This window comes from Amphiura filiformis, chromosome 4, assembly GCF_039555335.1.
Source record: "Amphiura filiformis chromosome 4, Afil_fr2py, whole genome shotgun sequence".
Taxonomy (NCBI): Eukaryota; Metazoa; Echinodermata; class Ophiuroidea; order Amphilepidida; family Amphiuridae; genus Amphiura; species Amphiura filiformis.
The window spans coordinates 82,645,382-82,659,687 of NC_092631.1; the positions used below are offsets into that span (position 1 = coordinate 82,645,382).

Consider the following 14,306-nt stretch of genomic DNA (forward strand, 5'->3'; position numbering starts at 1 on the left):
GGAGAAATAAAGAGAGAAAACAAACAAGTTGTTTACTCTGGGTGGGATTCAAACCTGAGACCCCTCGCATGCCAAGCACTAAGTCACCGACACTTAGCCACAGTCGCCAGGGAATTTGTGGCCATCACTTAGGGGGATTGTGTCATCACATTCTGTGGGATGCACGTACGCGCAGTGAAGTTGTTTGTAGTGTTTTGTAGTACTGAGGCTTGTTAGGGTTAATGGACATCAACTGCATATAATGCTCAAGATTGAAGACCATTGTCAGTAGGGGTTCTTACGATCAATGACACGCTGACTGCACGTCACTTCAGGTGAATTAGGGATTCATGTTTCACCGTTGTTCATCACCGTTTAACAACGATGCGGCGGCGTCGTCTGCGTGTAGCGGAGTAAACCACGCAGACGCGCGCGGACGCGAGAGTTGTTAAACGGTGATGAACAACGATGAAACATGATTGAATCCTTTCAACAACGAAAAGAAGCTAAAGATCGTATAATTCACATGATTATTTCATGAGGAATGTCAGTTAATCATTGCCACTCAGCCTTCCAAAAACTTCGATGATTTTTCTGCTAAAATCAGCAATAAAACTGGGATAAAACTACAGAATAAAACTGCAATGTTTAGCCGTTGAAAAATACTGAATTTAATTAGTAAAGCTTGCATACGCACACAGGTTCCAAACATGACAAATTTTACGCGCTCTCGCGTAACGCGTAGTCTCGCTTCGCGTTCACAGATACGCTATAGTAAAAGTGTGGATTCATCACGGATTAACAACGGTTGGCTCCTGTACAAAGGTATAGGAGGAGTTGTTGAATCATGAATGATACCATCTTGGCCAAATAATTCCACTACATATAATTTGGAACCAAATTTCATTCAATCATTCATTTTTGTGATTATTCTGATTTCTTTTTACACAAGTGCAGTACCACACTACACATAACAAAATTATTTTTATTGCGTGTCTGCTAAATATTATGACCACTGTCTTGAAAACAGGCCTGAATTCACATGATTGTGATGGCTGTCTGGACTTAGGATTGGGTGAGAGCGAGCAGTTACCTCTTCAGCTAGGACTGTATACCACCATGCAGCATTAATAATGCCACTTCCTCTCCCCACCCTTCTGTAATGCTTTCGAAAATACTTGAACATCCATAAGAAAGTCATACACACAGCAAGATACGTTTTCTACTAGCAAACTGCTTTATTGCAACATAAAATCAACTCATAAACAACAATAGGGTTCACAATTACTTTGTCATAATCCTATCAACTTTGCAATATTATAGTCGTTTTTTGAAAACACTAACTTTTTAAGTAATAAATAATAGAAAAAATGTAGTGCTTTATACCTTTTTCGATTCTGGATGTTTAGTAAAATTAGCACTTAAAAAAGCAACATGCATCTTACTTGACAGATTTGAAATTGGACAGGAATCAAAATCAGAATGTCCTTCTGATATCAAAAACATTAAATTGTCTATTACCACAAAAAATATTAAATTAATGTAAATTTCAGCTGTTATGTCCTCATAAATGTTTTATAAACTGTTACTATTGTTTGCTTACACATCAAAATTTCTCTAAAAGATGTACATACATCAATTATAATGGCATATTTTAACAATATTTTCTTAAATACTTCAATGTATAAGTACTATTTGAAGATTATCAGGTACAAAAAAGTAGTCAGAAGAAATTAGCCTTTTATTAGCTGCTTGTTGTCATAAACTAAGGAGAGTAATGAAAAGTCCAAATATGAAGAGATCGTGTACAATCAATGTTTAACAAAGACCTATGATCGACCTATCAGCCGACCTATCAGCACTAAAGCATGCACAGCAATTTCGGAAAGCAAAGGCTTGTAATGTAGCCATGAAGCATCCTATTTTATCAAAATAACAATTCTGCTTATAAATAAGCTTTCAAAATCATTTAATGCACCTTGTAGCTGTAATGAATGCCAGAGAGTGCATTTCATATTTCACCAATACAAATTAAAGATGATTTTTTGAATTCCATGGCTGGGCTGCACCAGGGATTGATTTAGCCCCATAGTTTTCTTTTCAAAATCAGTCATTTACCTGATATTGGTTATTTTATGATTCCCAAGCATGTTCAAACTAGCTTTCAGCACATAAAATCAGATAGCCATCCATATAAATGTATCATCTTCATCCATTGATCTCCATGGAGACTAGCTCATCAACTAATTTCCAAAAAGTAGCTTTTGCAATATTAGTGATGTGCTGATACTTGCATAAACTGTTACTGAATGGTGTATTAGCACAATTTAACATTGGCATAGAATTTGGTGATCTGTGACTTATTATAAAAAGCTCACTTGGAAAAACAAAAATACCAGTATGTAAGGATGTATGATAATTTCAACACAAGTCTAAACCACCAAATATTTGCTAACATATAAACAGGTTATTATTGTAATCTGACTTTAATACATGACAGAACAAGGATTTTTTTCTAATAAATAAACAATTTCACATCAAAATAGCACTACTATTTAAATAAATTTCATTTGACAACAATTTTTATTTAAAACTAAGAGCTGTTTACTTCAGCAAATGGAAATAAATACATCAAAAAATTATATAATAATAATATTCTTATAGTAGAAAAAATTTAGTCCAGACAAAAATAGGCAGGTATACAAATAAGAAAGCGCCCTTGTTTCAAAATGCTCCAAAATAATTTTGGGCATGCAAAATAAAATGTGCAGCTTGAAAAGACTTGCAGTACATTTTACACAGTGCAAACAATCAAATAAATATACTCTAATATTGAATATACTCTTGGCAAGTCACTAACGTCAAAGTGCTGAGGCATCTGTATGTGTTTGTGTCTATGCATGTGTCTATAAAAGATTGTGATTTGTAGCCAACTTGCCAAGCGTAATAAGTATGACACTGTAGCAAGTATCACACTTTGTCAGATGTAACTGATTTTTTGAACTTGCATTCTGCAAGTCCAAATAAGGATATATTGATCAAATAATTATATAACATCATTTGTTATCCGCTGTCTTCAGTTGGGCTATTCCAGTTGAAATCCATACACCCATTATGGGATACATGACCTTAATCTCTCACACAGGGAGTGTAGATTTCAAATAGAGTCCTCCATTCAGGTAACCCCCTAAATTCATACTCCTTGTGTGGGAGATTAAGGTCATGTCTTCTATAGAGGGTGTATGGAATTCAACTGGAATAACTGCTTGCAATGCCTTTATTATAGTCACGCTGACGCACCTGTAATGCTATGTTGATTCACCTCAACATCAGTAGTGGTAGGTGCATATATCAATGTGAACACAATCAAAGTGCACATGTTAATCACACAGAGCGTACAGGTTTGTCGGCACACTTGCGGTACAACCGTGAAAAGGCATTGATGTCACTACTGACATGAACCAAAGTAGAGCATGGTAACTAGTCATCACCAGATGAAAGATAAGATATAGGCCTACAGCATGACTTATACAGTGAACAGCCTATTTAGTACATCTATACCAAATTCACTTAAATGGAGTGTTATTTTGCATGACTTTCTCCAAAATCATGGAACTTGCATCCTTTTAAAAACAAATAGAAATTGTGACCAAAAATAGCAGACTATATAGTGCATGGAAACGGAGGAATCAATAAAGAAATATATCTGATCTCCCCTTTACCTCACCATTTATGTACATATTTCATACTATTTTCTTATTTTTTTTTAATCATTACTGTTTTTGCAACTGTCTCATCTTCTTCCAATACCAGTGGTTAAGTCACTACATAAGGCCATTTTACACCAAACTTCAGTCATTTTTCTTTTACTTGTTTCCATTGAGCAGCTTTATAGATGAGTTGACCTCAATGTTTATCAACAAAGGCAAGTGACTGGTATATCGATATGCTTGAGCGAACTGCATACGACCACTACACTGTCCAATAGCCTTATTGTGATGTGGTGGGAGGTTTAAAAGCACAGGCCCTGAACAAAATTTAATGCATGTGCACACTGCCAGGCAAAAAACAACGGAAATCGTGATGATGCATGCGCATACTGCCAGGCAATGCCGTCAGACTGAGTCAACTCATCTATTATACCCATCATGTCGTTGTTTCACTGTCATCACCTAACAAGATAATACACAAAGTTCCTTTTACAAAGCATATTTCATTTCATAAAAAGACCATAATCAGGGCTACAGCTTAACATCCACCTCTTTAGAATTTGGCAAGCCAAGTAAGAATATTGTTCACAGAAAGTGACCCAATTTTGACAAAATGTACAATTTTTCATTGAGAGTTGTGATTCTCTTGCGCTAAATTTCATTTTCACTGTATCAGAACAGGAATCTTCTATTGATGAATTGCACAGCTTTATTCTGGAAGCGGCTCAATTCCTCAATGGAGTCTTTACACTAGTCAAACTCATAAATATGTTACACCAAGGATACACCCAGCATCATGGTTTTCATAAAGTGATCACTGGTTGAGAACAGCTTGGATGTTGCTTGGGTCAAATTACAGAGGTATCCACCCATCTGGCAGATAACAGTTCTTCCGTATTGATTCTATACATTACAAACCTAACTGACTAGTGTTCAAAATGTTAAGGTACAGCCCTGAGTACAACATGATTATGCAGTTTTAGGTCAAGAGAGTAATCACTCTTAATTTATATGAGGAAGAATAATATATGTGACGTGTCATGTCAAAAGGAGACACTTTTGGGCAGGATCGTAAATGGAGAAATATCCAAAAATATGCCCAGGGGTAATTTTTTTCATAATTTGGTTTTATTGCGAATTTGTAATTTTATTAATGTTTAAAATATTGTCTGATAGTTTCAAACCGGAATATAACTGGCATCTTGTAGTTTAGGAGACATTTTTCAAGGTAATTCCTACTCTTAACATTGTCAATAATATTTTTAAAGGCCGATATCTCAATTTCCAATTTTATAATACCATAACTTACGAACTCAATATCTACGCTTAGGAATGTCCGATTTGATTGTGGAAAATGGCGCTGTAGAGCAAAATATCTCTTTATTTAAGATATGTAAAAACCTCAAAATTGATAACCTGCCCAAAAGTGTCTCCTTTTGACATGACACGTCACATATCTCTCCTTAAAACAGTGTTAATGAGAATAAGAATTGCATTTACTCTCCTGCCAGCTCTCTAATATGACATGGAATCAAGCAAAATGAGTTGCGTGTCATCAAATCACAGATTTTGAATTTGATTTTCAAATAAACTGGTCAAATTTCCATTGTATATACATTGTACAGAAACATCTCTCAGAGAATAAAATTGCTAATTTTGATGACATTTTGAGCATATTATTGATGGTATATAAATAAAACTTTTACAGTTTGCTTGATTGGGTTGTACTTGGGCAATGGGCTATCCCAGTTGACATCCATACACCCCCTATAGAATATATGACCTTAATCTTAAACACAGGGAGTGTGAATGTCAAATGGGCTTACCTATATATGGGTTACCCCATTTACACCCCTGATGTGGGAGATTAAGGTCATGTCTTCCATAGGGCATATGGATTTCAACTGGAATAGCCAATCTAATACTACACGATTGAACGTTCAGAAAATTACATATGAACCGCTCTTCTCTAAACATCTTGTTAGAAATGATATTATTTTCAAAGACATATCTTGGTTATTAATATTCTGTACAATTCTTAAATAAGTTCTATACATGTACATAATTATTATTATTTTACACACACAATTAATATTATATACATACAGTTTGCAACTCTGTATGTATATTACAAAATATGACATATGTTTCAGTTGTGTTTTGACTATATAAGAAGACAAATACAATATAACTCTGACATACAAATTTCTCATACAAAAAAATAGTACCTACACATGCTACAATGTCTGAACCTAATTGTGATTTTAGGTGAAATAATAAATTAGTTATATATTCTTGTCTAAATTTGCTACCAATCACCTAGTAATTTTTTGATCACTTTTTATATTTTTGTTAAAAAATGCAGCAAATATTTGAAGTTGAGTCTCAAAAAGAATACATAGTTTAGTTACATTTAATAAAATTGTAAATCTAACACAGTGATAAAGTGTTTCATAGTGAACTTTGCCCACTGATTATGAGGTGCTTAGAACTCAACCGGTGATGCCAAAGTTCAACACATAAAGAAAGAACATCTGGCTAGCACTGTGGTAACTGTTATGATATGTTTAGTAATAAGCCGGGTGTGATTTGATAAACAAATACATCACATATGCTAAACCGATCTCAAGTCTCTAAAATGTGAGGTTTTAACGGATTCAGACACATAGGTTATAATGCAAGTAGTCTTCCTGAAATTGAATCACATAATTGAGAAGAATTACTCAATATGCACATTTTAGAATTGCTTTTTTTTTAAGCTTTTTTTTAAAATTTCATATCAATAAATTTACCACGTGATCTAGATTACCAAATACCAAGACTTCTGAAGATATTGATGATAAACCAAGCAAAAAGACCTCTCTATTTCCAATTCCGCTATTATGATATACCTATACATTCTTTCAAGAGGCATAAAAAAGATTACGAACAATCGTTGATCAATTTAAACACTCAAAAATTTCTAACAGACTTGTTATTTTCTGTGCCTACATAATTATGATTCATTATTATAACACTGTGCAATGTAGGTATCTATATATTAGCATAACATATTGTTGTGATTCTCACAATCTTGACAACCCCAAATTACTATCAACCATCTCTAGTATACCCTGTCAAGTGCAAAACACAATTTGCCAATCACAGGTACTGTCCATGACAGATTTGCACTGCAACAAGTGTTGCTCTCTACAGTCATCATGATACAATGGTTTATAGCTATCTGGGTTTGCTGGTGTGCGGAAATCATGACATAGACTGAATGCAAGAATGTTACACGTGCCTTGCATTTTATTGTCAATTACAATTCAAATTCCTGCATTTTCCTGCCAATAATGAACCAATTTCAATGAATGAGATGTATGCCATCAACTACTATTAAGCTCTAAGAAAACATGTCATAAGTTTTTTGGTCAACATAATTGACATAAATTTATTTTGTCATCATAGTTGGGGTAAAATGTAGGTAGCATAAACAATTACCAGATATAAATAAGGATTATAATACAGAATACAGTTGATGACTTATATCTCATTCATTCTTTTTGGTTTACTACATCAAGTTTGACATGTTACAACAAAAGTTATTTTGGCCATGACATACACATCCTTTTGTTAAGGCCAGCCAAAACTATTTTTATCCCCAAAATGGATACTATAATGGAAAGGTGATGGCTTTTGGTCCTTTTGTTGTCCATTGTAGACTGAGAGAGAATGTCCATGCCTACACCTGTTGAGGTGTGGTTGGGTGATATGTGCTGTATTTTGTCTCAGTAATTGCACACCTGCTACTCTTTGAAAATAACAATAACATCATGTACTGACCAGTGATCAGCACCTGTTCTGTGTGCCTGGTATTTGTAATAGCTATGACTGGAAATGATATGTATGTCATGGCCGACATAAGGTACTTTCAGTTGTAACACTAAAATGTCCCAAACTGATGTGAAAGCTGATATTGTTTGCACTGATCGCCATCTTATTTGTTTGTTTGATATTTCTTGTTGGTCAGATTTCTCAACATATCATATATTTATTATAGGGCACAACACTTTTTCATCTATTCCAGGGAGGGAGAGAATGCAGAGTTGTTTGAAACCCACTGACTGGAAGCGAACTTTCTGGATCTTATATCCCCCGAGTAAAAAGGATATTTGCCTTGTCCCTAAATAAATCTTACTTTCATTGGACTTAATCAAAATGGATATTATTAGCAGAATACTGATGACCCATTCTATTGGAAAAGTGCAGTTTTCAATATCTGCTTTCACATTTTCAAGCACTCTGTGCCTTTTCTTTTAATGCAAATTCAGGTATACAAGAAGTTCATTTCAATTCATTACATATTCAGTTTATGGTCAAATATAAGTTGAATTAATTGATAGTCAAATAATAAAATATATACTATTGACATCTCCATATCAGGCTTGCTGCAGATAGAGTTGCCGGACTATGTACACATCTTGAAAGCACTTATTGCCACACCTGAAAAACAAATTCAAATTTATGTTAATACTTTTGTATTCATCGGCTGAAGGCTTCAAAATAAAATTAGGTTACAAAATTCCTCCTCACATTTCAAGGCCTCTATATAAAAGGCACCCATAATGATGTATTGACTTGCTAAAATGCACTTTTCAAGTTTTGAATTAATCTTTTACTGGAACTTACTTTTACAACTTGCTACGTTGCGTCTGATACCATCTGACTTCATCTTGACACTTAAAGATGACATCACATGACCAGCCCAGCGGGTCAGTTGCCTGATGATGCCTGATGGTATCAGGCACAACGTAGCAAGTTGTAAAAGTATGTTTCAGTAAAAGATTAATTCAAAACTTTGTGATTTTAATGACTGGATGACTGAGAATATTTACTATTTTGACATGCTAAAACACTTAAAGCAGTTTTAACCTCTTCAAAACATTGGCAAATTTATGATTCAAATGATTTCTAAAATGCATATTATGTGCTATTAAAATCAATGATGACCATTTTTATCAATATAGCTGCTTTAAACTCCATGATGACACAGAATTTGGAAGTCTTTAGAATTTGCTTACCGTATTTGTCCAAAACAATGTAAAAAGTAAGCGCTCACCCAAAATGACTTTGTTATACTCCCTGGGCAGTTAATGGAACGATTACGGTAGTTTGTATTCCTTCAAGAAAAGAAATGTAAACACTCACCTTGACTGTGCTATCAACAGCCCCTGAAAACAAGCGCCCTCTAGAGGTTGCTAAACAAGCTACGCTACCTTGGTGTCTGAGTAGAGTTTGTGTGCATATCATGTTCTCCATGTTCCATACCTGTAAATGACAAATAAATAGGAAAATAGGTCAAATATAGGTTGACAGTACCTAAGTCTGAAGATGCATCTTGTATAATAGACTTTACTCTGATAGTTCTCTTCTGTGATGGGGTTTTTAGTTTTAGATTAGATACAAGATACAATCCTTTGGAAAACATTTGTGAAATGAAAAATAAATTGCAGAGGACACTTGTATCCACTTTCTTTATCATTGGCAAATTAAGTAAATTTTAAACAAGATTCCTTCTACTATTTTGGACCAATAAAAGAATTTGCAAAAGATAAAGATACAGGTAGATAAAGTGTGCAAGAAGTCTTGTTTCATGCTTTTTAGGGATAAGGCTTTCTGATAATCTTCCATGTCTCCATGACATAAAACTCCAATTGCCTTGGTACTAGTGTTTTTCTGAATCCTACTATAGTTGTGACTTGCCCTACATGACTTGAATTTGCTCAGCCCACCATGATGATCTCAAAATATTCATATCAATTTCTTCTAGCTGCATATTATATACCAAATCTACTTACCCTTAGTGATCTGTCATAGGATGCACTAAATACCCTGGTAGTGCCGGGCGCACTGATAACGGCCAATGCATACACTGTGCCAACATGGCCTGTCAATGTCTCTACTTGTTCATATGTATTTTTGTCCCATACCTGAAATGAAATAAACATAACATCAATACTTATACTTTTATTGGAAAGATTATAATTGTACATTAATTACACATTATAAGGCCAAAAAAAAAAAAAGGTTTGTCTCAGGACCCCACAGCATAGCTTTTAAAATGAGATTTAGCGCAGATGGCCACGCGCTAGTGCTTTTTTTTTTTTTTTTTGAATGATAAAACATCGTAGTTTTCAAGAAAAATTACATTTTCGGCACAATCAATTGGCGATCATTTCTGACAAAATGTCAAAATAAATACTCTAAGAACTGTATGACATGTTCGCTCTGAATACCGATCTCTTGAAACAGTATGCAAGTAACGGCTCTGCGAACGAAATAGCGGGACAATCGACTCTACTTGTAGATCTAGAACACGTCACTGGGAATTCCCCATGTGCAGATATTTTGCTGCTCGATAAGCGATTTCATATCGGTATACCAGAGAAAAGATCACCATTTAACTAATTTTCATACCATGCCGAGTAAATATTGAGTTTCCTCAACACATAAATGTCGACTTTTTGTACTCCTTACTTACGGTAATGTTTAAATGTAGGACAAAATAGCGGCAAGACATCAACATTTGTGGTGCTGAATTTTGCACCAATTTATTGGCACTACTCACAACATTTACATTGTCACGTCGTGTGATAGAAATTTTTCAGAACTTGAACGGGAACTTGAATTATTTAGCATATTTTTTAGTATAGGTTAGGGTTAGGGTTTAGGTTAGGGGTTTTAGGAGGTGACGGTTAGAATAGTTAAACCGGGAGTAAGAACTATGTTTGTGTATGCCATGTTATTTGGGGCGCCGTTCTTGTTAAAAAAAAAAAAAACACCGCATAGGACATAGCCTGTTTTTCAAAAAAAAAAAAAAAAAAAAAAAAAGCATAGCACATAGCTTTTTTTTGCCAAAAGGTCCAGAGACAAACCTTTTTTTTTTTTTTTGCCTAATGAAAGACAGAGATAAAAAGACTAGTTCGCGTTTGAAATTCTGACAACTAGACAGAAAATGCCGTACTGTGCAGGTCAGCAACCAATCACGTCGCGCCTTTGCCCTGACGTCAGACGCGATTTAGTCTTTTTATCTGTCTTTCATTATAGGAGAGTATATTAATGCTCTGTATGTTAGCCATTTTGTTTTCAGATATTTCCTCAAAATATAATGAGCTATATCAAGAATCACTGCAACAATACTAGGCTTATTTGTACTCATTTTAAGGCATTTTTCATGTTGATTCCAAATATGGTCACAACAACGTACAATTCTGAAATTTTTGAATTTAGAATTTTTTTATACTTGTCGTCTGCAGTTGACACTGCGTGGTCTGTAAATAGAATTGTGAAGGCAGTCATGACTGCCACATATTTACTTCTATCAAACTAGTGGTAGCAAAACACATCAAATTGTTTTGGTGTGTGAAATTATTGTCTGTTGAAGCAATTGGCAGCCTTGTCTCCTGGGTGACATGTATTAAGACATTCATAGTGTATCATCTTCAGCAAAATCAAGACATATTAAAACTATCACAATTTTTTTCAGGTAAATGTAACTGGATTGTAAAGTGTTTAAGAAACAAAATATTTTCATGGGAGAATATTTACTTTTTTCCTGAACAAGTAATTACTGTCCAAAATGAGTAATAAGAATAGTTCAAAATGTTGCAAACAAAGTCACTCCTGGATCATTATTTATTTGGAAACTATGATACATACATACTTGGAACTAGGACGGTTCATATGCAAGTACTCCATAAATAAACTGCTATTATTTGATTTCACTGATAATTCTGACATTATCAACTATCAATGACTTCAATGGAAATCACTGACACTGATACCATAATTCTTATAAGGAACTCTCTTTTTGAAGTCAGTGAAACACTTCCGCAAACATTTCTGGCTGTATCAGACACATCAATAGACACTTACATGTATACAGTTTTCATATGTTCCAGCTATGATATGATGATTTGTAATCGCTATGGAATACACACTGCCACCCGACGTCTGGAGGCTGTGTACGATCTCCAATGTTGCCAAATCCCATACCTATAAAACAAGACAAGGTAAAAGATAGATGAAAATCAGCTCTAGAATTTCACGTCCATGCCACAAGTTTTTGGATGATGACATAAAAGAAGTCTAGATCCAGCTTATCTGGGCGGTTAGCATTTTATCTATCTGTCAATGGTATATGGAGACTGGTGTTGAAATTATCTGATATATCGAGTTGTTCTACGCAGTCTTGCGTAAATGTTTTTCTTATGAAGCTATCAGCTGGTTAACAAAGAAGTTGTTAAGCGATTGTTTGACAATATCACATTGATTGATAGGTTATTCAGGCATATCATTAGAATGCAAAGTGTTGTCACTTTCACGTTTGCCTACAGCCAGGGCGAACCAGAAAGAGGCGAGGTTGGTTTTTGTTTTTCAAGAATGTGTTTTTCCATTTTGGAGTTAGTTGGGTAATTTAATCCAAATCTTCTTTTTGTTTGGTATTTAGCCTCAGCACAACACCAAGCCCTGGGCTGCTGCGACAAGGCATCATCTCCTATATGAATGTTGTTTTTGAGTTTACTTAATATGTTTAGGGAAACAGCGACAGCCTGTATGAAAATATTTTATTTGCATTTAAGCGTGCATCATCCGATTTAATCAAACTAAAAAACACAATTGTAAAATTGAGATATGGGCACAACTAATAAAATAGAGATATATAGAGAAACATTTGAAAAGCTCATATATTTGATGCCATGTATGGTAGGGTGTAAGCATTTTACTGGACAAGTTTACTATGATATGTGTCTCCTTTGGCCTGATTGGATCTGATTGTGTCCAATATACTTTACTGTGTGTATGCTTAATCATTACATTTAAGGCTATAGCACCCATGGTGGACAGAGGTAAATGTAATGATATGCACATAAGCTTACCTAATTGTCCAATGATATTAGTGCATGTATGTTGTAATAAAAGTTTGAGCATATGACCAAGGAAACCGTATGATCTGTCCTGCCCTGAGGTAAACAGGACGCTATGTGGGTCATAATTGTTGTATCTATTTATAATGTGTCTTTGTCCACAAGATATCCTTTGATTCTCAATGGAATGACCCTACTGTTCTTAACACAATACCTCTTTCTTATTATGGACTTTGAGGTGATCTTCTATAATCCCATGTTGTGTCTACATGTTTCATATTATAAGTGACATATCCTTATGTTACCCCCGTAGGAATGGTCATATTGTCTCAAAAAACAACTTTTGAAAGACAAGTCCTAATTTCCTGACTTTCTAGGTCTATTTTGCTTCAAGCTCATCTCTGTGGATAACATATCAAGAGGATTAATTGGGTTATCACTCTATCAGTGATGACAGGCTAGCTCATATTGATGCATAGTGAAAATACAAGAATTTATAAAATGGGAAAAATGAAATCTCCTTTTTTAGACACAATGTTACAAAGATTCATTACAAACACATTTTTTGGTGTTGAATTCTATTCTCTTATGATCAGACACAGACACCACAGGTTGTACATATCTAATGACTATTGTTATAAAGTGTACTTGCAAAAATCTGATCTGATTGGGAATGAACCAATGGAACTAGAGCGATTACCGCACCATAGCTGAACCATGAAGCTTTGGCAGTATATTGTGATATACCACCATCACCTGGGGGGTCATACCTTCTTATTATATTCTTTACTTTTATCTCATAAAATTCTACAAACCTTAATTGTTTGATAGCTGCCACTAAATAGATGGTTGCCATTCGCAACAAGCGCCCTCACCCAGTGATTAAGACCCGTTAGTTCTCTCTTGAGTTCATGTGTGTGTACATCCCAAACCTGCAAAAGCAATGCACATCATTAGAATAAATTGAACTGGTTTCAAAGTTGTTAAAAAGAAGAATGAAAGGGGAAAAATTTTCATCATAATATAACCTTTGTGTGGCAGACTTTTTCAATTATGTCTTAGCAAATAACACTCTTGATAATCATAATAAGATGTGAAGGATAAAGTGTTGATAATATGAGCTGAAAACAAGCAGCTTCAAAACTGATTCAATACAACAGGTTTACATTCCATCGCAGAGCAATTCTAGCCAATGAGGTAGTATGCTTTTTGTTATTTTGGGAAAAGTGCGCTACCTCATTGGTCAAATACCAAATACTTGTCGCAAAGCTATGGAGTATCAATTTAGTTTACAAAAAAGCTGATGTCCATTCCAAAAACAAAAAACCTAACTATACTATGATCAGCTCATAATAGGTGAGAATTATTCGGTTTTTGTTACTATGCACATCAATTAAAGCCAAACCGTACATTCACAAATAGATGTTGCACCCAGCTGTGTGTATGCCATTCTATATTGTGAGTAACAAAGAGCTGATCATATAAATTAAGAGCTGATTATATAAAATAAAAAAATAAGTTGATCAAAACAACATGAAAGGTTTCACTCAGTCTTATTATTTAATACCATGCCTGTACTTACTTTGATAACTTTGAGTGCTCCACTAAACAACATATTATTTGCTGCTACTAATGTACATACAGGGTTCTCATGGGCCTGTAATGTCTTCTCATGGGTCAATGTGTCAATGTTCCACACCTGAAAAAT

General features: G+C 34.6%; 1 protein-coding gene across 5 annotated transcripts in view; it reads right to left on the reverse strand.

Annotated features, from left to right (window-relative positions):
* Nucleotides 1-1,193: 1,193 nt before the first annotated feature.
* The window catches only part of LOC140151521 (E3 ubiquitin-protein ligase TRAF7-like), a 174,976-nt gene continuing 161,863 nt past the window's right edge, over nt 1,194-14,306 (reverse strand). For all 5 annotated transcript variants that reach the window (XM_072173889.1, XM_072173888.1, XM_072173891.1 and 2 more), the window contains 6 exons: nt 14,181-14,297; nt 13,414-13,530; nt 11,607-11,726; nt 9,530-9,661; nt 8,880-8,999; nt 1,194-8,174 (listed from right to left, as the gene is read on the reverse strand). In XM_072173889.1, coding sequence (XP_072029990.1) covers nt 8,163-8,174; nt 8,880-8,999; nt 9,530-9,661; nt 11,607-11,726; nt 13,414-13,530; nt 14,181-14,297 — 618 coding nt within the window. In that variant the 3' untranslated portion in view covers nt 1,194-8,162. The remainder of the gene's footprint in view (nt 8,175-8,879; nt 9,000-9,529; nt 9,662-11,606; nt 11,727-13,413; nt 13,531-14,180; nt 14,298-14,306) is intronic.